At 40.2% G+C, this 25036-nt stretch overlaps 1 protein-coding gene across 5 annotated transcripts in view; it reads right to left on the bottom strand.

Annotated features, from left to right (window-relative positions):
- Positions 1-25036, bottom strand: part of kug (FAT atypical cadherin kugelei) — a 956861-nt gene that overhangs the window by 254490 nt on the left and 677335 nt on the right. For all 5 annotated transcript variants that reach the window (XM_083129471.1, XM_083129473.1, XM_083129474.1 and 2 more), the window contains exon 5: positions 11968-12029. In XM_083129471.1, the coding sequence (XP_082985597.1) occupies positions 11968-12029 (62 nt within the window). The remainder of the gene's footprint in view (positions 1-11967; positions 12030-25036) is intronic.

The following is a 25036-nucleotide window of genomic DNA, read 5'->3' as shown; positions in this document are numbered from 1 at the left end:
ATAATTATTATAATTTAAACATTTATATTATTATTTCTTCTAAGACGCTTGGTTCGGACCGTAGTTCCACGGCAATTCTGCTCACGATGCTGGGTTAACAGCGATCTCCCATCGGGTAACGAACCCGGGACCGCTTGCATCAAAGGCAAGAGCACAATCCGTTCGGACAAGCGAGAGATCTTTTATCGCCGTTGAGTCGATTCTGGTTCTAAAGCTTTTCAGCCTCTTGAGAAAAGTACCTGAGGATGAATGCTGATTAGAATAATCATGAAAGGATACTGGAACATGTGTTTGATTTTTGCTATTTCGCGTCGTTCTCTTTACACTTGTGGTCAATCGTGATAGTGAGGAACAGTGATGATTACTAAAGGTCCCATATACCAGGCCTGCACTCGGTGGCGAGTCCTAGTCTACAACCGAACAGGGTGGGATGCTGTAATAACACCCATGCCCAGGCTGGGATTCGAATCTACAATCTTGAATGATGAGATCATTCTTTGACCACCGATATGTAGTGTGCTGAACACACACTAGAGTACTGAAGGGGGCCACTTTCGCTCGCTCGTATCCGTTCGAGCGTATACAATGGAATATCATTTTAATGTGACAATAATCATATGAATAACATCCATCCTGGCAGTTTCAGCCCACAATCATCTATATCATTTTCATATATCACTGTGTATTGGTAACATGCAGATGATGACTATGTTACTTTATACAGCGTATTTGCAGACGATACAATTATACCTACAAGTGTATCAACGTACACGCTCTATAAAACACACCTTATTACTAACTTAGTTGTCCGTACTACTGGGCTTCGAGCGTATACCGCTCGTTTTGCCTGTTCGAGCGTTATTCGCTCGAGCGAAGAAGCTTTCGATTCCCTACGCTATCTAGCGGCGTCCTTTCGAACTATTTGGCGCTCGAGCGAAATGCTCTTCCTGCAGCCCTGTAAGACACACACATACAGGGTGGCCAAAAAGTCAGTTTCCCCTAAGAGAGAACAAAATTATGATACAGTAAAACCTCGTTAATCCGCACCCCGATAAGCCGGACTTTGCTTAATCCGGACAGGCAAAAAAAAGCATAAGTTCGTTAAACCGGTCAACTTATTCCCTCCATTAGTCCGGATTAGCGAGGTTTTACTGTACTTGTAGTAAGGAAATGTGTATTTATTGCTGGAAAAAGGTAAGAGAACACAATCTACCGTACATGCTCAACATGTTTCCCATCATTTGCAATACATTCTAAGCAACGATGATACACAGATTCACATATCTTTAATAACAAACTCTTATTTGCGTTAAGTTCATCAAAAGCATTTCCATTTCTTGTCCCAGATCATTCAGAGTTTGTGGTTTTGCAGCGTAGACGGCATCCTTAATTATACCCCATAAGGCAAAATCAGAAGGTGTTAGATCGCATGAGCGAAGAAGTCAGTCGAATGTCCCGACCCAAACCATTCAGAGAAGTGTTCATTCAAAAACTTGCGAACAAGAACGGCATAGTGCGGTGGGGCACCGTCTTGCTGCCAGACAATAGGCGGGATACATAGAGTTGTTTACAAGCTCTGGCATCACAATATCCTGTAGCATCTCCAGATATGACACTCCTGTCACAGTTTCCGAGAAAAAGTATGGCCCGATCAAACCATTCCCACTGATCCCACCCCCAAACAAGTATCCCTGGCATATTCAGTTCTTTCTCAATAATCACGTGAGGGTTTTCGTCCGCCCAATAAACACATTCACATGACCATTCAATATGAAACATGCTTCATTCGTCCACATCACTGATTTAAGGAAATTTGGGTTAGCATCACAGCGAATCACAAAAAATTCACAAAACATTCCACTCGTCTATATACAGTTTCTCTCCGGGGAAAGTGACTTTTGGGCTTCCCTGTATATTCTTCGTAGTGCACAATGTTTACTTTTTTACCAGTTCCAAAGTGTATTAATATGCAACCATAAAACATCTGAGGTAGAACTTCATATTTCCTTTTGTAGTCAACTCACGAAGCACATCACGCACTTACGCCACCTTGAGGTAAAAAATAAGGGCAACAATGATGGAGAAGAAAATGGCCTCTCCTACATTAAAACTAATGGTTTCACCGTCAAGAAGGACGGTCTGTTGCTCGTCCCCCTGCCATTTAGCCTCCCCCCAAAACTCGAAGATGAATAACAGAGGGATCCTCGTTTCAAAGCCAATATCTCTGAACAGAGTAGAAGTGGGAGGGGAGGGTGCAACTTCTTCCATTGAAAGTAACGCAAAAAAAAAAAGTTTATTTTTACGGTAGGTCTTTTTTTTTGTTGTTGTTGTAAGCGTTCTTCTTCTGCTACGGTTCATTTCATCGATCTGGAATGAAAATACGGTGTTCTCTTCTTGCTCAACTGAATTTCTCTCTCTCTCTCTCTCTCTCTCTCTCTCTCTCTCTCTCTCTCTCTCTCTCTCTCTCTCTCTCTCTCTCTCTCTCTCTCTCTCTCTCTCTCTCTCTCTCTGGGATTCTCTGAAGTACAGAACCGAGCCGTTGTCTTTACAAATAATAAGCAGAAGCAGTGTTTCCAGCTATCTGATTTTCTACCTACGGCACAGAGCGAACAACAACCAGGTTTCTTTCGGATTTTCAGTGAGGTGATCTATCGTAATAACCCCCCACTTTGATTGACTGATTGATTTGGTGTTTTAAGTCCACCTTGTGCACACTAAGGCTAATCGGGACTCGACCTACAGTTTAAAGTGGGATACGAACCACTGTGTGCCTCCACCGGGTATCGAACCCGGGACTCCTTGATTATTGCCCACTTTGATATAGCTAATGTCACTCATCTTCAGCAACTAAATCTTTCTCTACCTATGAAGACTTAGCTAATGCTGCTCATCTTCAGCACTGAAGGAGGCCGAGAGTTCATGCCACTCCCATCTAAGAGGATAATTTAAGTCACATCTTCACTAATTGAATCTCTGGATGATTAATTCTCTCTCGTATCTTCATCCACGGACGAGGTAGAGGTAACACCACTTATTTTCAGCGACTGAACATTTCCAGAGCTAATGTTATATCTAGAGCCCGGAAGTTTGGCAAAATGCCTCTTTTTATCTACTGGATATATTGATAAAATTTTTCCGGGTTTACTTTTTTTATGTTGTTTCGAATGTTTTAGAAGCCTTTTCATTTTGCCTATTTGGGGCCCCACTGCCTATTTTTAATTATAATGCCTTTTTTTGCCTTTTTCAATGAAATTGGACCATTTTTTTTAAAAAAAAAGTGTGTAAAATTATTTTTCTCCCAAAAAACGTTGTTGGTATTTATTTTTCTTCCGTTTATTATGTGAATAATTTTCGCCTTTGAACTCACACATGTTTCAACATTGCTGAAGGAGAAAAGTATTTCATGCTGAGTTAGGATATTGCTTTTCGGTTAACATTTCCTTGTGCATGATTGACTGCTGAAAACCTGTTGCAGAACATCTGCACAATTACGTCATCACGTCCAGCGTCCGTGTCAGGAGGTTATTGACAAGAAACAGCACTAATGCCCAAGGGCCTTTGCATGCATTCCAAAATCAAGTTCTCTATCTTTAGTTTAGTTCTGCACTTTGGAGGGAAACGATCGTGTATTTGTCATCATGCCGACATTTAGTGTGCCATTAAGTGGTAAGTAACATGGTTACGTGGGTGAATTTGGTGAAAATTGAAATGCTCTTCCCAATGTAGATTTTAACATTTTGCCAGAAATTATAGATAAAAGTAAGCGACTTCGAAATGTGCCTTTTTTTTTGTTTATTTTGCCTTTTTTAAAATTTTTAGTGCCTATTTTCCACATTATAAATGCCTTTTTGCCTGCCTATTTTATCGAAAATAAATGCCTGAACTTCCGGGCTCTAGTTATATCTTTAGCTACTGAAGACTCAGCTAATGCTACTTGTCTCACCGACTGAAGCATATAGAGAGCTAATATCGCTCTCATCTTCAGCGACTTAGTCCTTCCAGAACTAATGCTACTATTGCCTTGATCGACTGAAAGGCTGAAGCTAACATCACTTATCTTCAGTGTCTCTTTTAGGGAGCTAATGTCGCTCTCATCTTCAGCGACTGAATTCTTCCGAGATATAATGTCAATATCGTATTTAAAGATTGAATTGTTCAAGCTAACATCACTCATCTTCAGCGACTGAATCCCTCGCGAGCTAGTTTCTAGCCACTCTCATCTTCAGCGACTGAATTCTCCGAAAGCTAATGTCACTATTGTCTTTAGCGACTGAAATACTGAAGCAAGCTTTACTGATCTTCAGCGTCTGAGAGCTTTTAGAGAGCGAATGTCACTATCGTATTTAACGAATGAAATGTCTAAGCTAACATCACCTATCTTCAGCGTATGTATCCAATTGAGAGCTAATGTCACTCTCATCTTCAGCGACTGAATAGTTTGAGAGCTAATGTCGGCTAACATAACTTACTTCAGAATCTGAAATTTATATAGAGAAAATGTCACCCTCATTTTAGCCGATTGAAACTTTCCAGAGCTAAAGTCAGTTTCATCTTCAGCTACTTAATCCTTTGAGAGCTAACAGAACCCTCATAATATCCGGTAGTCCCATTCCTTAATTATGTAATTGTGTAACATATGGCACTTACAAACCATATAAATACTAAAATTTTAAAACCAAAATTAATGAATAGATAACAATATACAGGTATATTTTATTCTTCATGGAAAGGAACTCGTTTACACCAACTCGAAAATTCGAGGAAGGGGAAAATATAGGTCGGGAAGAAATTCCATGTCAATTTTCTTAGCGGAAATGTATCTTAGGGAACCCCCCTCCACCCGCCACCCCCACCCCCTGGCTGTGTCCTATTTCCACTCAACTTCAATTTCCCTTTGAAAGTCTCGGGGAATTCATTTTTTCATAATTGTCCTCCGTCCCTTCCTAAGCCGCTTCCCCGCTGGTATTGTCTCGTTCAGAGGGGGGGATAGTGGAGAGGGTGACCCCTCGCGATGAATTTTCGGCCTCCCTTGATCCTTGGGAAATCTCGGCATCGATCAGCCGACACAAAATGTCAATATTGACGTAGAAGTCTGCATAATTTCCGGTTGTTCCCAACCAGGAAGGGAGGGGGGCAGCGGCGAAGGGATTTGCTGATACAGAATAGGAATTAAGGGAAGACTTCATTTCTCCAGAAGGAAGAACCGGGAAGGAGGAGGAGAGAGGTTCTTGTGACTTGCTTCCAAACCGACGTGGTTTCGTCATGAGATCAAAGAGCCTCTCAAAAATCCCGCACGCGACTCTACAAAAGCGTCGCTGGCATCCACAATTAACATGCGAATTATCGGGAAGTCACAAAAGATTTTACTTTCAAATACAGGAATTCTCTAACAAAGTATCTGAAAAACAACCATGGCACAAAGAAACTCATACAGAAGTCGAAAATTCCCGAAAAATTACGAAATACTGAAGATTTTGGGCGTTGGAAATGTCGTGATTTTCTTCCTTTTCTATACAGACCTAAAATAGTTTTCATTCGCCAACTTCTAGCTCAAAATAACATCAACACATGTACAGTAAAGCGGAATTCGTAGCACCAAAGGATATTAGCGTCGGACAGATACACATCCTGCCAGTGGCGACGATTAGGTGGGTATGAGGGGTCAGTTGCCCTCCCCACTATTTGTCCCTGCACTATGCTCTCTTACGTCTACCAAGAAAAGATAAACTGTCCTTGCCCCAAAGTTTTGGCACGCAATCGCCGACACTGTTCCCTGCACCGTAAGAAAATTCATTGGACTTGAAAGGTTTCCAACCAGGCTTATATGTCTCCAAATTTAGATTTAAAAAAAAATATATATGGCTATCTCTCTTTCCTTACGGCGTATATATTTTAAGCATATTTCTGAAAATTTTCATACGCTTATAAGTGCATATTTTGCCCTATATAATGCGCACGAACTTGCCTTGCATTTATTAGGAACGAGGAGTTTTTGTTAATATCTGTGAAATGATATTCTCACTTTGTGTGTAGTATGGCACTGTCCCTTTTAAAATAGTCATTCTTGTGCTTGAGAAATTGCATGAATCGACCAGGAAATAAATAAACGGAAGTTTCGTGATACCGCGTCTTGAAAAACATTAAAAGAGAGTTCTTGTTGAAGAGAAAAAAAAACTTCGGTGAATTAATTACATCTACCTCGATACCCCAAAAAGAGCCTAATTCATCGTCAGTCCTTTTCATCCACAATGTGCTATCTTCCTCGGCGCTTCCCTTTCAAGATTTTCCTTTTGATGTGCCGCCGAGCGATAAGTCTATCACGGCATGGAATGAGACGGAAGTAGCACTCAAAAACTGAGGGACGAAAGAAAGAGGATGGTGAGGGAGGAGGCTGGGGGGTGGGGGTGGCTAATTACATTTACACGGAATACCAAAACTGCGAAGATAAAGAAGAAGAGGAAGAAAAGAGACTTGTGGCTGGGAACTAACTCTCTCTCTCTCCCTGTGTGTAAATGCTTCAGTATCGTAGTCTGTCAAAGAGTAACCTAGTGAGGTGAGGAGAACACCTTCTGGCAATTGTCGTGCGACTTTCCCTCCCTGTTTTTATATCTCTTCCCTTTTTCATCTTTCCCTTTTTTTGTAGTATCAATGTGTCGCGTTTACTGGTTGCTTTACGCAATGGCGACGATTAGGAGGCAGTTCCCCACCATTGCCACTGTTGCCCCCGCACTATGCTAAACCTTATCTACCAAGGTAAGGTAAACTGTTCCCCCTCCTCCAGCCAATCACCGCGAATGGTCTTCCGTATATAAAGGGTGTCTAAAAAATATGGGACATTTTGACAACCACACAAGATGCTGTGATTGTCCAGAATGCTCTTTCCGAACTTGTCACATGGTGTAAGCAGTGGAATCTACAACTTAACCTGCAGAAATGTTCCTCCATCACAGTCTCTTTAAAAAAGAACAAAATACATTCTCATTATGTTCTTGAAAACAATTATATTACTGCAGTTGCGACCCAAAAAGATCTAGGTGTTATCATAGATGAAAAACTGAACTTTAAGGAACACATCGCAGCTACAAGTGCAATGCGCCTCTTAGGCCTCCTCTACAGATTCACTGAAATTGATCCTCCAACTTCTCTTAGCCTGTTTTTCAAGTCATGCATTTCTCCGATTCTCGAATACTGCTCTCCAGTCTGGGCCATGGCTTCCAATACAAATCTTTCTAGCGTGGATTCCGTCCTCAGCTTCTTTACCGCCATTGTTCGTCATAGAATTCCTTCTCTGTGGCATCTTCAGAAACTTGACATCCTGACTACTTTGAACATTCAGTTACTGCAGACCCGACGCGATATGGCCGAAATGAAATTTTTCTATAAAATCATCAATGGAAAATTAAGATCTGAATTTCTACTTACAGCATTGAACTGGAGAGTTCCCTCTCGATCGACCCGAAACACTCAATTGTTCCACAACTCTACCACTAGGCTCTCCCTTATACAGCGCTCTCTGTTCCACAGGATGCCCCAGTTCTATAATAAACTACCCACAAACATAGACATTTTTGCCCCTGAAAGTATTTTGCGATCTTCTCTAAGAACGAACATGTAAATCCTTTGTTTGATTCCTTGTTTATGTCTCATATGTTTATATGTATCCCCTTTTTTGTTTTTTACCTAAAACCATCTTGACTTGTTCTTGTTGATTTAATAGAATTTGCAGTGTAAAATGGCCTTACAAGTGCTGTAACTGAAACTCTGAATAAATAAATAATTGGAAAATAAAAGAAGAAGACGAACTTTCAAGCAAGTGTATTCATGGAGATGAATAGTATAGGGTATGCAATTAATGGTAAACATGTTACTAATTCACAAGACGACCTTCAGGTTTTGAAGATGACGTCAGGAACATGGCTACCGTTTGTGTCTACACATTCCTGAAGTCGTCGGGGAACATGTCACAGGAATCTGGATGATTTCCTCACGGATTCCTGTCTTTAGTTCTGCAATTTTTGCCGATGTTCATACATCTTTGTCTTTAGGTAGCCCAACAAAAAAATATTAAAAAAACCTGTCACACTTCAGGAACATCTAGGCACAAACGGTAGCCATCTTCTTGACGTCATTTTCAAAATATGAAGGTCGTCTTGTGAATTAATAACATGTTTACCATTAATTGCATACCCTATACTATTCATCTCCATGAATACACTTGCTCCGAAGTTCATCTTCTTTTATTTTCCATTTCAAAATGTCCCATATTTTTGAGACACTCTTTATTTCTACCCGTGCCGGAGTAGTTATCACATCGCGCTACGACGCTAGGGGTCCCGGGCTCGAATCCCGGCCTGGGCATGGATGTTTGTGAGTGTTCATTCATCAATTTCATCGTATCATTATTCATCCTCATCTTCGCAAATTAGCCAAAAGTGGCACAAAAAGCGAAGTAAAATAAAGAAAATCAATCAATATATCAATCAATCAAAACTGTATATATTTCTTCACCATCTCTCCATCTGCCTGTTCATGGTTTTGAGCCTGGTACCTCTATATTCGTAACGCGCTAGCCACTCCGCCACGAAGATCGATGTAAGGTGAGATTCCAACCGCTGGTAATGTGGATCCACCGGCCTCTACGCTATCGGACAGGTTCAACCCCTCTTTGCTTAAGTAGTCAGAGGATCACGAATGCATGCAAGGTCTTTGAAAAACAACAGTAGAATACGATTTTGGTTCCCGTTCGGAGATAACTTATCGGTTAAGATCCTGTAATAATATACATATTTTGTTAAACATTATCGCAACTCACTTCGTAGCGTCTGCACTTCTGTCTTCTCTAACACTGACGTCAGTGCAGCTGCGGCATAAATTGCAAGCAAACACAACTTACGTTCTGGACGTCTTTGTATATGTAAAAAAAAACCTACTATCGGCCAGAGTGGGATTACTTTCATAACATCTCTAGTGAAGCTTGTAAGCGAATCACAACTACCGAAGCATCCAATGAACAAACGAGACGATGACGTCATCTCAAGCGAGCACCTATCGCTAACCCTCTTGCTCGCGCTCTAGGCTGCTTGTAGGCTCACCAACTAGACTAGAGCAATCAGCTGGAGAGGTTTCAAATATAACTTGACTATACCAGCATTGCTACTAAACAGTCCAGCGAAAATAGTGGATGAAAATTACACGTGAACACACTCTCTAAAGAATGAATGACCATTCCAAATACTTGTTTATCGGCTGCTGTAAAAATTGCTTGCATAACAACATCAATAATGCTTTTCACTAAATGGGTGCAAGTCAAGTTGTTGAGTACCTCGCTGGCCAGCTCTCAAAAGGACGGTCCGTGGTTCGATTTCCGATAGCCGCTCCGTGTTGACTCAAGATCGTGGGAAGCTGCTGGAATTGATAATTAGCGAACCGCGGCTACCAGAGCCAGAAAAAAAACACGCTCACGAGATTCCACGACCTGGCCACGGTTCAACCAATCGGAGGCCAGCTGGCGGTTGGCGGTCACGTGGGTCTCCTCACATTTGGAGATGGCCGGGGTTCAGTTCACTTTCTCGGTTAGTCCATAACGGGAACTAGCTCAAAAAATCGGTTTCCGCAAAGCACAAGGTTGGCCAAACTACGACACGCGGACCACATCTGGTCCATCCAGGCCATTATGTGGACCGCATTAGTGTTTATAAGGCCACTACTTTTATTTTGAGGAAATTAATTTAATGGGTGTGAAATGTAATATAGCTCGTGACCAATAATTTTTCTGAAGTCACGAGTTCATCAATTTCATCATATCACTCATCCCCATCTTCGCGATTAGCCAAAGGTGGCAGAAAAGTGACGCTAAATAACAAAAAAATAAACAAATGTAATTATTCAGAATTAAGAACACCACAACAGTTTTTCAGAATTAGAAAGAGCTTTCGAAAACACTGGAAAAGACAAAACGTTCAGCGGTTTTAAATTGTAGGGATTGGATACCACGAACTAGGGTTACTAAAATTATCATGACCTGGCAACCTTGATTGCACCTGAGATTTTTCTTCTCCTACCCCCTTCGCGTCTCCTCTATCCCATATCTGTTTGTTCTCTCTGGTTCCGAGCCGTGGAAAGAGGTTAGAGGAGGATAGGAAGGGGAATTAAGGGATGTAATCCCCCTCCCCTGTGCACCAGAGAGCTCATCTCCTAAGCGGAGACGTCAAAGCCCCAGACGAGCTTTGTGACGCAGGCACGAGGAGGGGTGGGGCTCGTGTTGCTGTGTACACAACCCAAAGGAAGGGTCTAATGACGGAAGCGACAAAGTTCACACAGAGATTTGCTGACAAGCACGCAGATCGCCTTTGCTTTTTGATTCCGCTCCCCCCTCCCCCCCCGCCCGCATCGCAGGAGACGCGGTATCTCCCTGTGTAAGATCGCCCGGCTTAGGCTTCAAAGGTTTCGTTATTCGCTTTAAAATCGGCCGCCTTTAAGCTTCCGCCAGGGGAAAAATACGCGGAAACTTGTCCACGAGGAAGGGAGGTGATGCTTAAGAAGGAGAAATTTGTGACGGATGTGTATCCGCGAGAAAAATGAACCGGGAGTTGTTTCGGAAACTAGCCAGAGTGCGTTGGTCTCCCAGATGGCGCAGCGATAACGTCACCGTCTTACTATCAACAGGTCCCGGGTTCGATTCCCGGTGGCAGAGGTAAACATGAAGTAATTCAGGCGATAGTTCCTTTTTCTCAGGAGCCAGCTTTTTGGGGGGCAAATGAGGTCTAAGCAAACCATGATTTCAACTAAGATAAAGCTACACATTTTAAAATATGATCTTAAAAATATTTAATTTATTAATTAACACACTATTGGATGAAAGAGAATCAATTCTTACGACAAAGGGGCCTTCCCTACCACATCGCCGCAATTTTAAAATTCATCTGGCAACATTGGAGAAATTTACTAATGCTCGAACATTCCATAAATTTATAATGGCATTTTTATTATTCTAATTTAATGATACATGTTACTCAGAAAACAGAAATATATTTTAAAAAAGCACATATTGTACTCGTTATTGTTTATTTTAATAAAAATATAGGTGGTGATCCATAGCTCTAAAACTGTTGAGATGTGCTTCTAGGTTTCTCTCTAGCACGGTGCGAAATCTTGGGGGGACGGGGGATTCCCCCCTCCCACCAACAATTTTGGCATCAAAAATCCCCCCACGAAAAATTCTGGGGGAAGTTTTTTTTATAACAAACAAAAGATAAGCAATGTGGTTGTGAGTGTTGAATGCTTTCTCTTTCTCAAGAGATCATTATCAAATCCACATCAATACGCATAATAAAAGTAAAACAAGAATACAAGACAATAATAACTATGAAATTAATTCATTTATATTAACATAAAGCAAAAAGTTAATAAAAACGTATACATAATAAAACTACTTCAACTATTTCATAATTTATTAACATATTTAACCAGTTAGCAAAGACATAAGTTTGCTACTTTAGAATATCTGATATATATATAAAAGTAACAAATTAATTTCTTTAAATGTAATTAATAATAATAATAATAATAATTTTTAAATTTAGTAACTTACTTTTACTTTTAATAACGTTATAAATATGTATATCGTATAATTTATACATGTATATTTCTTTGTGGGGAGGGGGTTTGTAGATTAAGATATTTCTCCCCCACCAGTCTTCAATGATTTCGCACCCTGCTCTATAGAGTCAATTACGGAATGCTACCTGTCCTTCTGCGCTACGACGACTCGTTACAGCTCTAGAAACTTATGTTGTGGACATTCAGAATAACTTGACGACAATAATCCACATGTAACATCCTGAAAATCGTAACAAAAACAAAAACAGGATATATCATAGAATTGAGTGATAATTACGAAAAATGTATTCCTGTGAAACAGCATTACTCTTCAATTGCTCTAAAAAGTATTCAAGAAACTGTACTCACCTCTAACATATGTTCCGCCTGGTTTTCCCTATCCAAACGCCTCGTTGTGGTGGTTATAATACCTGAAATTGTACAAAAAAGCATTGTTTCTTATTTGTTTTATAATGAACAACACTGTAAACATTAAACATGCTTAACATAAAGAGCTTGTGCCATCTGAAGAGTGTCTGAGGACATTATCATCAATTTACACTAAGATTTACAATGAACATAATTATAAATACACACGAGTACCACTGTACTACTAAAAAACCTAAAATGCATGACTACAAAACGTCAGTTCACAAGTATATAGAGCAGTGGTTCTCAACCTTCGTAAGACTAGGAACCAAAGGTTCTTTCCTTAAAAGTCGATACTCAGATTCCAAGTTTTTGTACTTTACACAATAATACAAGTATGCACCGGCATAAACATACAGAGTAATGTTTCGATTATTTTAAAGCTTGTTGACAAGTCTAAAATGAAGGTTTACATTAGTTGTCAACCATTGGCTGTAACGACATTTTGTAGTTTCCTCAGGCCAACATCATTAAACTAATTTGGTAAGTGACGATTTTCATTGAAATGTTTCATTTTGAACACAGAAGAATCTAAATACTTATTGTGAAAATGACTGACTATATTATTGAAAAGGTTTATTAAATCTAATAATATAGTCATTCATTTTCACAATAAGCAATTATTTAGATTCTCCTGTGTTCAAAAATGCAACATTTCAATGAAATCGCCACTTATCAAATTAATTTAATGGCGTTGGCCTAGTCATTACATACAATTAAGATAACTGATAACTGCATTAATAACTAGATTTTAATTATATTAAATGGAGTGAAACTATTTCAGTATATACTCTCGCGGACCGGCAGTTGGGAAACACTGATATAGAGAATTATAATGATTATCATTCACATGTGCACTAACAGTACCAACTATTGGATCAAGGATACATTAAATAAGAAAATAATGCTCATCAAAATAAAGAATGAACATTGCTGCCATCTATTGTGCAATTGTTGCATAAACATCTTAATGTATATAAATGCAGTATCTTTGGCCACATGGCCTATTCTATGTCCAAAATTGGCCAACACGGCCACAACTGTCCAAATGTGAACTTGATCCGCTTCTATTTATGCCCAAAACCAGCTCACAATGTGGAAAATCCTTCCACTTCAAGCACGTTACTTAATTCCTCACAGACATGATGAAAGAAACGAGATGGGTTATTGGTTGTAAGGCGAAAGGGGGAGAAAGGGGACTAAGCCTGGTAGCAAAATATTTTTGTAATCCACCTCCTATTTCGAAAATAATCTAGCAACAGCTTCGCCATACCTGTTCAGGATTCCTCTTCTTTTTTGAAAAAAGAAAAAATATCTCGAACCACGGCGAATTCCCAGAGCAAGTTACCGGGAAATAAAAGATCCACATTCGAGCCCCTATCTCAGGACGCCAGGCGAAAATCCTCCCTCTCTCTCTCCCCAACCCCGCGAAAACATCCCACCAAGAAGATCCAGCAGCATGTAGCACTCCAATTCTCCATTAATCCGGATTTTCCATTCGTACCAGAAGCCTACATCTATTTTAGCTCCGATTACCAAAAGAAGCCTCCGGGCAAAAACAGTGGAATCCATTTTCTTGCTACGTTGACCATCCTTCTTTCCATTTTCGGCGCTGCCTGAGGAGGGGGAAACGTGGGGGAGGATGGGGGAAGGGGGTGCGTAGACGAAGGTGGATAGGTGCGGCACGAGATATGCCATCCCTAGAATAATTGTGACAATTGTAGACAGAGAGAGAGGGGGAGAGAGAGGAAGTGAAGGTGTGGATCGAGAGAGAGAAAGGAGGAGACGAAAGGGAAAAAGAGAGAGGGGGAGAGAGAGGAAGTGAAGGTGTGGATCGAGAGAGAGAAAGGAGGAGACGAAAGGGAAAAAGAGAGAGGGAGATGAAAGACGATTACACTTGGTTTCCATGACAGAAAAGACACTATTTTGCTGACCAAGACAGTCTATATTTTAGTAAAAAAAACACTTAATAACGTTACGTTTCAACCCTCTTATTAGGATCCTACTCAAACTTGAAAACCAAACTGAAATGCTAAAATTAATTTTAGTTTGGTTTCAAGTCAGAGTAAGACCAGTGATGTGCGTCTACGTGTAAACAACGATAGTCTACATTCTACACGTACACTATTTTATACACGTAGATTACGTAATCTATGTAAACAACATGGCGAAGGGTGATAACTTAGCAAAGGGCGCTGTGCAATTAAAAGAAAATTATACTGCGTATCAGTTGCTGGTGTGTAAGGATAACTTTTCATACTCTTTCTTCTAAATTCGAACAATTTCTCACCTAGGAAGAAACCAAATATATGCAATATTCTAGTGTTTTATGGGAAAAAGACCACTCTTGGCTCACGACTGCCATCTGTTGTTGTTTTTTGCATACTATTATCTTCTTCCATAGTGATAATAGAAGAGACGAGAAATTTTTTTGTAAATAGGGTTCTTTTCATTTCGTTAGGAACCAATATAGTTGAAAATGTCACTTTCCTTTCATGAAACCCTTGAAAATTAATTTTAATGCACTTTAGATTGTCTACGTAGTCTATGTAAACTACAACCCAATGTAATCTACGCGTAGATTACGTGTAGACAACGCATGTAGACGTAAAGGTATAGTCTACGGCACATCAGTGAGTAAGACCAAGTGAAGTGCATCTACGCGTAAACAACGATAGTCTACATTCTACACGTAGACTATTTTATATACGTAGATTACGTAATCTATGTAAACACCATAGCGAAAGGTGATAACTTAGCAAAGGGCGCCGTGGAAGGAAATCAAAATTATACTGCGTATCAGTTGCTGATGTATGAGGAGAACTTTCCATGCTCGTTCTTCCAAATTCGAACAATTTCTCATCTAGGGGAAGAAATATAGGAAATATTCTAGTGTTTTACGGGGAAAAGACCACTCTTGCCTCACGACTGCCATCTATTGTTGTTTTTTGCATACTATTTATGTTCTCCATACTTGATAATAGAAGAGAAGAGCAATTTTGTTGTAAATAGGATTCTTTTCATTTCGTTAGGAACCAATATAGTTGAAAATGTCACTTTCCTTTCATGAAACCCTGAAAATTAATTTTAACGCACTTTAGATTGTCTACGTAGTCTATGTAAACTACAACACAATATAATCTACGTGTAGATTACGTGTAGACAACGCATGTAGACGTAAACTTATAGTCTACGGCACATCACTGGTAAGACCCTAATAAGAGGGTTGAAATGTAACGTTATTAAGTGTTTTTTTTTACTGAGATATAGACTGCCTTGGTCACCAACAGTGATGTGCGTCTACGCGTAAACAACGATAGTCTACATTCTACACGTAGACAATTTTATACACGTAGATTACGTAATCTATGTAAACAGCATGGCGAAAGGTGATAACTTATCAAAGGGTGCCGTGGAATTAAAAGAAAATTATACTGCGTATTAGTTGCTGATGTGTGAGGAGAACTTTTCATATTCCTTCTTCTAAATTCGAACATTTCTCACCTAGGAAAACACCTAAGATAAAACATTCCAGTGTTTTATGGGGAAAAGACTAATATTACCTCATGACTGCCATCTGTTATTTTTTTGCATACTATTTATCTTCTTCCATAGTTGATGAGCGAAGAGAAGAGAAGTTTTGTTGCAAATAGGATTCTTTTCAGTTCGTTAGGAACCAATATACTTGAAAATGTCACTTTCTTCTCATGAAACCCTTGAAAATTAATTTTAATGCACTTTAGATTGTCTACGTAGTCTATGTAAACTACAACCCAATGTAATCTACGCGTAGATTACGTGAAGACAACGCATGTAGACGTAGACTTATAGTCTACGGCACATCACTGGTCACCAAATGTAGTGTTTTTTCAGAGATATAAAGGAAAAGAGGGAAATATGCAGAGAATAGAGGAAGAGATAGAGTAGACAAAATAGGAAAAGGTAGAGAGAGGAAGAGAGAGAGAGAGGGAGGGAGGGAATAGGGAGTGTAAGATAAGAGATAGGGGAATGAGACAGACTGATATAGAATAGGAAGAGAAAGAGTAAGATACAGAAAGGAAACTTTTGAGTCACCCTGTGCGTGTGTGTAGTTAAAATTAGTAAATTAAAATGTTGCGGAAGGTGAAGGCTCTGGTTTCATATTCCGATGCTTCGAAAGAAGTTATTGGACCCCGCGCTCCCGCCCAGATTTTTTAAAACATACTTTTACATTACACTTACATGGAGCATACGTGAGCTCATAGCATAATCCTGTGCCTTAGAAGTATAACTAGGCTTTTCAGATGGCGTAGTGGTAACGGCGCCGCATTGAAATCCAATAAATGTGACCCGGGATGAATACCCGGTGGATTTGATTCATGTTATTTAACGTAGATTTTCTGCCAATTTTGGCTGACCGCGACAATGAGTGATGATATGATAAAAATTGATATACACTAGCAAAGAACACCCGGCCAGGATTCGAAACCAGGACGCCTAGCGTTGTAGCACGCTATGCTAACCACCTTGCCACGGTGGTCGAATCTCACTGTGGGTTCAATTCCGATTAGCCTGTCTGTGCATAAAGTGGAACTAAAACAAACTCTAAGCCTAAATGTATGCCCAGATTTACCTGCCTGTATTTGGATGTGTTTATATTGATCTGAGGCTTTTTCTAAAGTGAGGAAAATTGTTCTGTAAAAAGCTGAATTTCATCTTGTTAAAGGGAAGACTAGAAATTTAGTTTCTTCTTCAGGTAGCTGGAAACACTGGTTTCTAGTGTAAATTTTTGCACATCAGAAGAAACCCATTTTCCTTATTGGGAGATCAGGGTGTAGATATTAAAATTTCGACCTTCTTTTTTTGTCTTACGGTTGCCGAAGTACAAGGGCCGTGGTGCGTTGTCGAATTGCTAGTTTGAAGAATAACGTGGCCGCAGGCCCCCCAACAGACAATACGGAAGGCTGGATTTAATTAAATTCTGAGGAACTAAAAAAAAATGCCCCGAAATGATTGTACCCCCGCGGGAGAGTGGATTTCCGTGCAACCCAATCCATTCGTGCCGTGCAAAAGCCGGGGCCCGCCGAGCAAGACAATGAATTGGGGGAGTATATCACCGGGAACCGCTGCTGGCGGCGCTGACTCGAGCGGAAAGGCGGGTAAAGGGGGCACAAACCACGTCTAGAGTTACGGCGATGCTTCGCAGGAGAACTCCATCCTTGCTAATTCCCTATCAAGCCGCAAAATGCTATTCTGCCGAGTTGCGAGATGCTGTTTTCTGCTTGTTGACATTTTTATTTCAATTCCTAATCATCACATGGTGGAAAATATATCTTGCCGTTGGGTGTACGAAAAGAACTCGATTCTCGCTGCCTATTCACGGTTCTTAGGGGTCAAATCAGGCAGGAGTTGACCCTCATGGTCACCGATTTTGATGATATTCGGTACACAGCTTTACTTTGCTCCAAAACCGACACTTGTGAAATACTATTATTACGTATTACATGAAGGTTGATCAAAAAGTCATTTTTAACAAACATTGAATTTTAAATTGCGTACAAAAGCGTTCTTGAGCTCATTGTAAAGAGGAGGGACAGTAGACTATTCCGAGATGATCAATGGTTGAAACAGTCCAATTTGAACAATCCGTTCAAGTCTGAACAGCTCAAAACATCACCCAATCGATTTTTCTCATTTTCGGATATTTTTAACTACCACCATGCCTCTTTGGACTGAGAGACTCTTATCGTTGCGTTTTTACATACATGAAAGAAAAATGAGATTGACATTTGTCCTGCACCAGCAATGAACTATAACACCATTAAGCCTTGTTTCCATGATTGGAAACACTCAAATAAATTACTGCCTTGGTCAGCATATTAGTATAAAACATGAACTAAATGTAAAGTTTCAACCTTCTAGCAAGGTCTTCTTCAGACTCTGCACCAAGTACAAATGTAACAAGGTACAAAAACAGGACGATATATATACACAAACATTACTCTTACAGTTGACAAGGGAAAGCCACCTGCTAGAATGTTCCAGAACAACTTTCTAATAGTCTGGAAGGGAGTAATGTTTGTGTATATATATATCGTCCTGTTTTTGTACCTTGTTACATTTGTACTTGGTGCAGAGTCTGAAGAAGACCTTGCTAGAAGGTTGAAACGTTACGTTTAGTTTGTGTTTTATAATAAATAAATTACTGCCTTGGTCAGCATATTGAGTGTTTCAGCAATGAACTGAACCGCAGTGGGACTATTACATTTGCGTCGCGCTAAAGGATGTATATACTTACTGCACAGGGACAAAATCATATTCCACTCGGTTACTGACTTGTTTATAAGCTGTTATTTCTCATTTCTACCTTGTGTTTCCTACCATTTCATAACAATAGAGCACCCTAAATTTTTCGAATTTCAAGTGACGTAAAATATACTATGGCATCTTTAAGTTTCTTTGAGTTCTCATATGGACGATCGTATCTTGTGAAATCCTAGTTTTACAGCACTGATTATTCCTCTATCGTGTTCCAATATAATTTCTCAGTTAAGAATCAAATTAAATGTGCTATTTAACATAATAAGGGCACGTCCAGCACCGATTTCTTCATATATTTAAATGGAAGAACAGTTGCCTGTCTGAAGCTCAATCGTGCTGCCATCTACAATTAGCTTTGCCTAACTAGCCCCACTGAACGAGAGAAAAGCATGACACGAAACTGATCCCGCAATAACTGTGGCAACACTGTCAAGCAGAGGAAAGATAGTATTCATCTTGGGTGACACAGTGCGACAGGAAGCGGGTTACTCCAGTTCAAAGGCTCCCTGCCTCGAGAATCGAACAGACGAACCATGAAGAAGTGGCATTTCTCATTACTTCCCAAGTCGCATCTGGAAACATGCATTTCTCCAGAAGCACCATGGAAGAAGAAACTCGAGGGGAGTGGAATAAAAAAGAAAGAAAGAAATGAAGGGGGGAAGGGGAGAAGTAATTCCTGAATGGGGAAGATAGGGATCTTAAAGAAGAGGAGCAACCGACACGAGAAGATGATTCCTTCAAGGGAATAACCAACACGGCTTTGGCTTCCCCTATCCATTTCTGTCTTTCCAGTCGATACAGCAGTGTAACAATGCAGCTACATAGCAACAATGCAAGGAACAGCAGTGTAACAATGCAGCTCCATAGCAACAATGCAAGGAACAGCAGAGTAACAATGCAGCTCCATAGCAACAATGCAAGGAACAGCAGAGTAACTATGCAGCTCCATAGCAACAATGCAAGGAACAGCAGTGTAACAATGCAGCTCCATAGCAACAATGCAAGGAACAGCAGTGCAACAATGCAGCTCCATAGCAACAATGCAAGGAACAGCAGTGAAACAATGCAGGGAACAGCAGTGCAACAATGCAGCTCCATAGCAACAATGCAAGGAACAGCAGTGAAACAATGCAGCTCCATAGCAACAATGCAAGGAACAGCAGTGTAACAATGCAGCTCCATAGCAACAATACAAGGAACAGCAGAGTAACAATGCAGCTCCATAGCAACAATGCAAGGAACAGCAGAGTAACAATGCAGCTCCATAGCAACAATGCAAGGAACAGCAGTATAACAATGCAACTCCATAGCAACAATGCAAGGAACAGCAGTGTAACAATGCAGCTCCATAGCAACAATGCAAGGAACAGCAGAGTAACAATGCAGCTCCATAGCAACAATGCAAGGAACAGCAGCGTAACAATGCAGCTCCATAGCAACAATGCAAGGAACAGCAGCGTAACAATGCAGCTCCATAGCAACAATGCAAGGAACAGCAGCGTAACAATGCAGCTCCATAGCAACAATGCAAGGAACTCAGGTCGCGAACTATAATCATGGGTCTAGGCACTTGATACCAAAGCTATGTTGTTCTAATATAGAGGTATCGCGTTCCTAGCTTTGATAACGAAAAAGTTATCCCTAATAAGGGTTGTATTTTTTCGACTTGCAACCAGACCACATTATAATTTCCGCCTTTTATTCGATAATGAATTGCCATTTGTATTTTTACCCACTGATAGCCGATCTCTGTGGCGGAGTGGTTAGCAAAGCGCGTCACGATTCAAGGGGATTCCGGGTTCGAATTCCGGCATGTGTTCTTTGCGACTGCCCGTTCATCAATTTTATCATATCATCACTAGGGTGCGGATTTATAGGCATTAAAAACCTGTCAAATAGGCAGGCAAAAAGGCACCAAAAATGATGGAATAGGCACTTGAAAAAGCACTAAGAAGAGGCTCTAAAATAGGCGCTTAAGGCGAGGAGGGACAATTTCCCCTAGGTCTTTCTCGCTGGGGCAGCTGCTGATCACTGTTGCCAACTTCGCTCTTTTGAAGCCAGATCTGGCTCTTTCATGCACTCGTTTGACTGTGAACTGTGGCACCCGCCCTCTGCCACACCATGATGCCACCACTGGCTCCGGCCCATAAATACCAACTTTTGCCATGAGTGTACATTTTGCACGTGACGTGATATTCATATATAGGCTGCGTCACCCACATACTCTTTCCTCCCCAGGTATTTTTATATATAGCGCTGTGGCTAAGGTGTCCTTTATTTTCGATTTCATATGAACATCATTGGATTATTGAGATGGGTGATGCCGCCAAATCTAGGCGGTGAAAACTAAGAATAAATTGCCATCACTTTAAAGCTAACGGTAATAGCAGCGCCTCCACCCCTCTGACACCTAAAATTACCCTAGGAGGCACTTTATGCAGCCTTCGTTAATCTAGCTCCTTGAAAGTCATCTTTAGTTCTATTAATGGTGAAATGTAGCTCTTTTATGCACATCACGTTTGGCAACACTGCCAGGATGGCCGTATGAGGCAAGGAGAAATGAATTAGGTTTATGGGACCATTATTCTATTTGTTCTCTCGGGAATATCAAATATTCAATTTACGTAAAAAAGTACATGAACGAAAACAGGACACATTGAACTATGTCATAGTAGTAGGAAAAGTCGAAACTCCCATTTGATTATCCGTAACTTGAAGTTGAAGTCGATTTCCCATAAGGAATACATGGGATTCTGTAAATACTTATTAATCATATTTTTCAAACATCGTGTCTAGCTTACTAATCAACTTGAAAAACAGTTTCCACTTGCAACATGGAGAGAAATTCATACTGTCTTGCATACTAAACCTTTTTTTTTAAATAGCAGTGCCAAATCCGACGATATTGAAATAAATGCACAACTAGTACGTAATTGTCCCTCCTCGCCTTAAGATGGAGACCAAAACAAAAAAGACATGAAAATAGGCATTGAATATGAAATTTTCTTCTTCCAATGCACAGTTAAACCCAGGCGTTCTGCCACGTAGGTCGACTAGCATCGTGAACTTTAATAGACGAAAGTTTCTATTCTTACAAACGAGCGAGCCTCCTCGATGACGTAGTGGTAACGTCGTCGCCTTGTATCCAGGGGTCCCAGGTTCAATACCCGGTGAAGGCACATTGCACAGTGGTTCGAATCTCTCGGAGTGCATAAAGTGGACTTAAAGCATCAAATCGAATCTTAGAAATGAAACATAAGAGACGCCTTTGTTAAAGCTACGGAGCAGGTCCAGTGACAAGTTTGGAACTTTTATATATCCACGGGGGGCAACACTGACAGTTTTATTCTCAAATGACATCACTTCAGACCTGCAGATTGGGTTCAACAAGTTCACTGCGCGTGATTGAACTCCAGCGGTGAACTTTTAAAGCTGGCCATTCTGCAATCAGCACGAGTACCCTGCAGAGGGCGTTCGGAGCGGAATGTCTAATTTGTATCGCATTCGAATGAAGGGGGAAAAAACTGGCTACAGAACGGAATTCCAGAAGGAAAGTAGCTTCGACTGGGCAAATGGGTGATAATCAAGACGTGCGATCTCATCTCAATCGCATGCTGAAAGTAAAAAGGCAACGGAACACGCCGTTATGCATTTCAACAAGAATAACACCTGCTCTATCGTTTAGGGATTTCCATCGGGTGACCTTGGGAAGTAATAACGCTTGTGCATGACCAATGCTCTGTCGCGCACGAAATTTTGAAGCCCAGTCAGAAAAAACACTACCCTAATTCATTTGGATACAAAATACTAAGCCGGGGAAGACACTTGTTGGAGGATAGCAGTGTGTGGATTAACGGGGGGGAGCGGGAGCAGGGGTTTTATCCCCCTCAAAGGAAACTGAAATGAAAGCAATACAGTACACAATTTCTTAACACTTTAATACATACAATTGAAATATCATTCGTATCCATTAGTAACCCAGGTATCCATGACCCCCTCAAATTTTCTGGAAAGAGTTAATGTAATTTGAGTGGTAAAATTGTACAGATATCTTATAGCAAAAAGTATTGTTTTCTGTGACTTACAGGCCGTAAGTTACAGCAACTATTATTATTTTTGAAATAGGGTTACATTTAAGCTTACAGTCTATTTTACACTGATTATCTAACAAAAAAAAAACTTTTGCCCTACATGAATTAATGTTAAGTATACAGTTTTGCAAATTGTAAATACAAATGTATGTAATTTAAAAAAAAACATAAGTAGTAGTAATACATAATAGTAATGTAATAATAATAATAACAAAAATAAAAACAATAATATCAGTGATAATAATAATATTATTATTAATAATAATAACAATAGAAGTTTCTTTGACTCATCCCCTCTTGAGAAAAAATCCTGCTGGCGCCTTTGCAGGCATGAACGATTTCCCTGCCGAAAAGTAGGACACCATTCTGCAACTGACCAACCTCACCGAGCTCAGACAACAGAGTGCGTCGCATTCCATGAAGCTGTTTTGTTTTCATGGCACCGTATTAATCTATAAAATTATATTTTATTTAAACTCTCTCTCTGGATGCTTCATGTTGACCAGGGCATTCACTTGTTTACTTCAGTTGTCTCAACCTCTGTGGTATGTGAATAATGCACAGTGTTGTGCTATGAAAACTTCCTGATGTATTCAGTAGGCTATATAGGAAGTTCCATCAGTCTATGGAGTCAGCTGTTTGCAATAGAGGTAGTAATAATGACGATTCGGCATGGAGGAAGGTCTCCATGGCCTGGCTGATATAGAGGGGAGGCAGACGGAGAAGGGACTGACTTTTGATTTGGATTGAGGAGCTTGGAGAAAGGAGTTGAGGGAAAGTGAGGCGAGTCCTGGTCAACGAGCAACGAAGCCTTGAGAGGTCTTAGTTTTATTTTATTCGACGTTACTTTGATAGACTCTTCAGATAGACAGGTAATTATCCTAAGCCATGATTCAGGTTGAAAGGTTCATGAAACCCAATGAGTGACCATTGTCTTTTCTGATTGTTAAGCTGTTTAGTTTTAGTTGTGCCTTTCGCACTGCCAAGCATCTGACTTGTCATGTCAATGACGAGTGCTCTCATCATTGAGGATGAATGATGAATAAGTTACATCATCCATTGATTTATTGTGGGAGTGGCAGGTTTTGATCCTCATCATTCTCTGGAATGATACGGCACAGTGTTGAAAGTGTTCACAAGAAACTTGCACGTAGGTTGGATGGAAGTTAAGTGTGAACTTGGAATAGGAATTTGGTGAAGTTTCGGTGTTACTAGTTCGATAGCTCTATTGTGTATGATTTTGGGTTTTCTTAGAATGTAAATGAACTTTCTAAATCTTGTGTAAATGTTACCATAATATTTAATGGCCTAGGTTAGAACCAATGTTCTAAGACACTTAAAAAAGAAAGGCAATAGTTCTGTTTACTGACTGGTAAAATATAAATTTTATCCGGATATCGCATATTCTGAATTATCCGGATATCCGAATGTGTGCATTATTTGGACAGTCTTACCGTTTATCCGTTTTACGAACTATCTATATATTCTTTTATTCGCCATTTTCGTATTTCACTGTATGTACTTTCCACAAATCCTTAATGAAATCTGTTCTATCCTGATATCCAAATTATTCGTTGCATTTGAAACGGAGTAGCAATGGAACAATTTAACGAGTGTTGGTGTTTAGTGTTTATTTCTAAATTATAATACTTAGAACTACATTATTTCTTTTCGTTTATGAATAACTTTCATATTATCAAAATTATTCATAAATTAATATTCATATATTCATAAAAAACAAATATTATGCATTAAGAATAATTTAGTTCTGAATATTTGTAAATTTGTTCCAAAAGCCGGCCGAGGTTCACTCATATTTCTACTACGAGACTGGGTGACAAGCGGCCCGGCATCAGCGCCTGTCTTTCCCGGTGAACGGGTCCGCGACAGTCGCTTATACTAAACCTCGTAAAAAAGTTTAGAGTAACAGGGTCAGTTCTGAATAAAAGTGGAAAGAAAAATGGGGAAATCTTAAAAATGAAGTATACAAAGACAATCCGCACACCATCCGTGAGTTAAAAGAGAGAGTATTGTACGAGAAATCGGGAGAATTACAGTAGACGAACTTGCACGTGTAAATGCCAATTTCCTTCGGAGATGCCAGGAATATGTTGCAGTAGAGGGACATCACTTTCAGCACCTTCTGTAGTCAAGGTTAGTACACAATATGAAAACTGTAATTTTAATAGCCGACTCTAGCGACTGTCGCGGACCCGTTCACCGGGAAAGACAAGCGCTGGTGCCGGGCTCCTTGACGCCGAGTCTCGTAGCGAATGTCAGGGAATGCTCTGTACTAAACGGATATCGGATAATTTGAAATCCGGATATTGTGGCCATCTATAGATAACTGTGTACGGTACAAATTCGAATTACGAATTTGACAAAAATAGTAGTACATAACAAAGTACACGATCAATGACAGAGATGAGGCCAAAAAATGGAAAACGAGCGTTGGGATGGTAGCATCATGTGAACCCATGAACTTTCCATCAGGCGAGGATATCAGGAAAACACAACAGCGGCGTTAAGTATCATTTCCTTGAGCAAGCAACGGCCTCAGAGAACCTTTAAGCTTGAAGCAAAGAGTAAACAATACGGGCGGGTCGATACACACGCGG

The sequence above is a fragment of the Lepisma saccharinum genome, chromosome 10 (genome assembly GCF_977018435.1).
Source record: "Lepisma saccharinum chromosome 10, izLepSacc3.1, whole genome shotgun sequence".
NCBI classification, from domain to species: Eukaryota; Metazoa; Arthropoda; class Insecta; order Zygentoma; family Lepismatidae; genus Lepisma; species Lepisma saccharinum.
The sequence above is the reverse complement of the archived record's forward strand: the minus strand, read 5'-3'. Positions and strand labels throughout refer to the sequence as shown.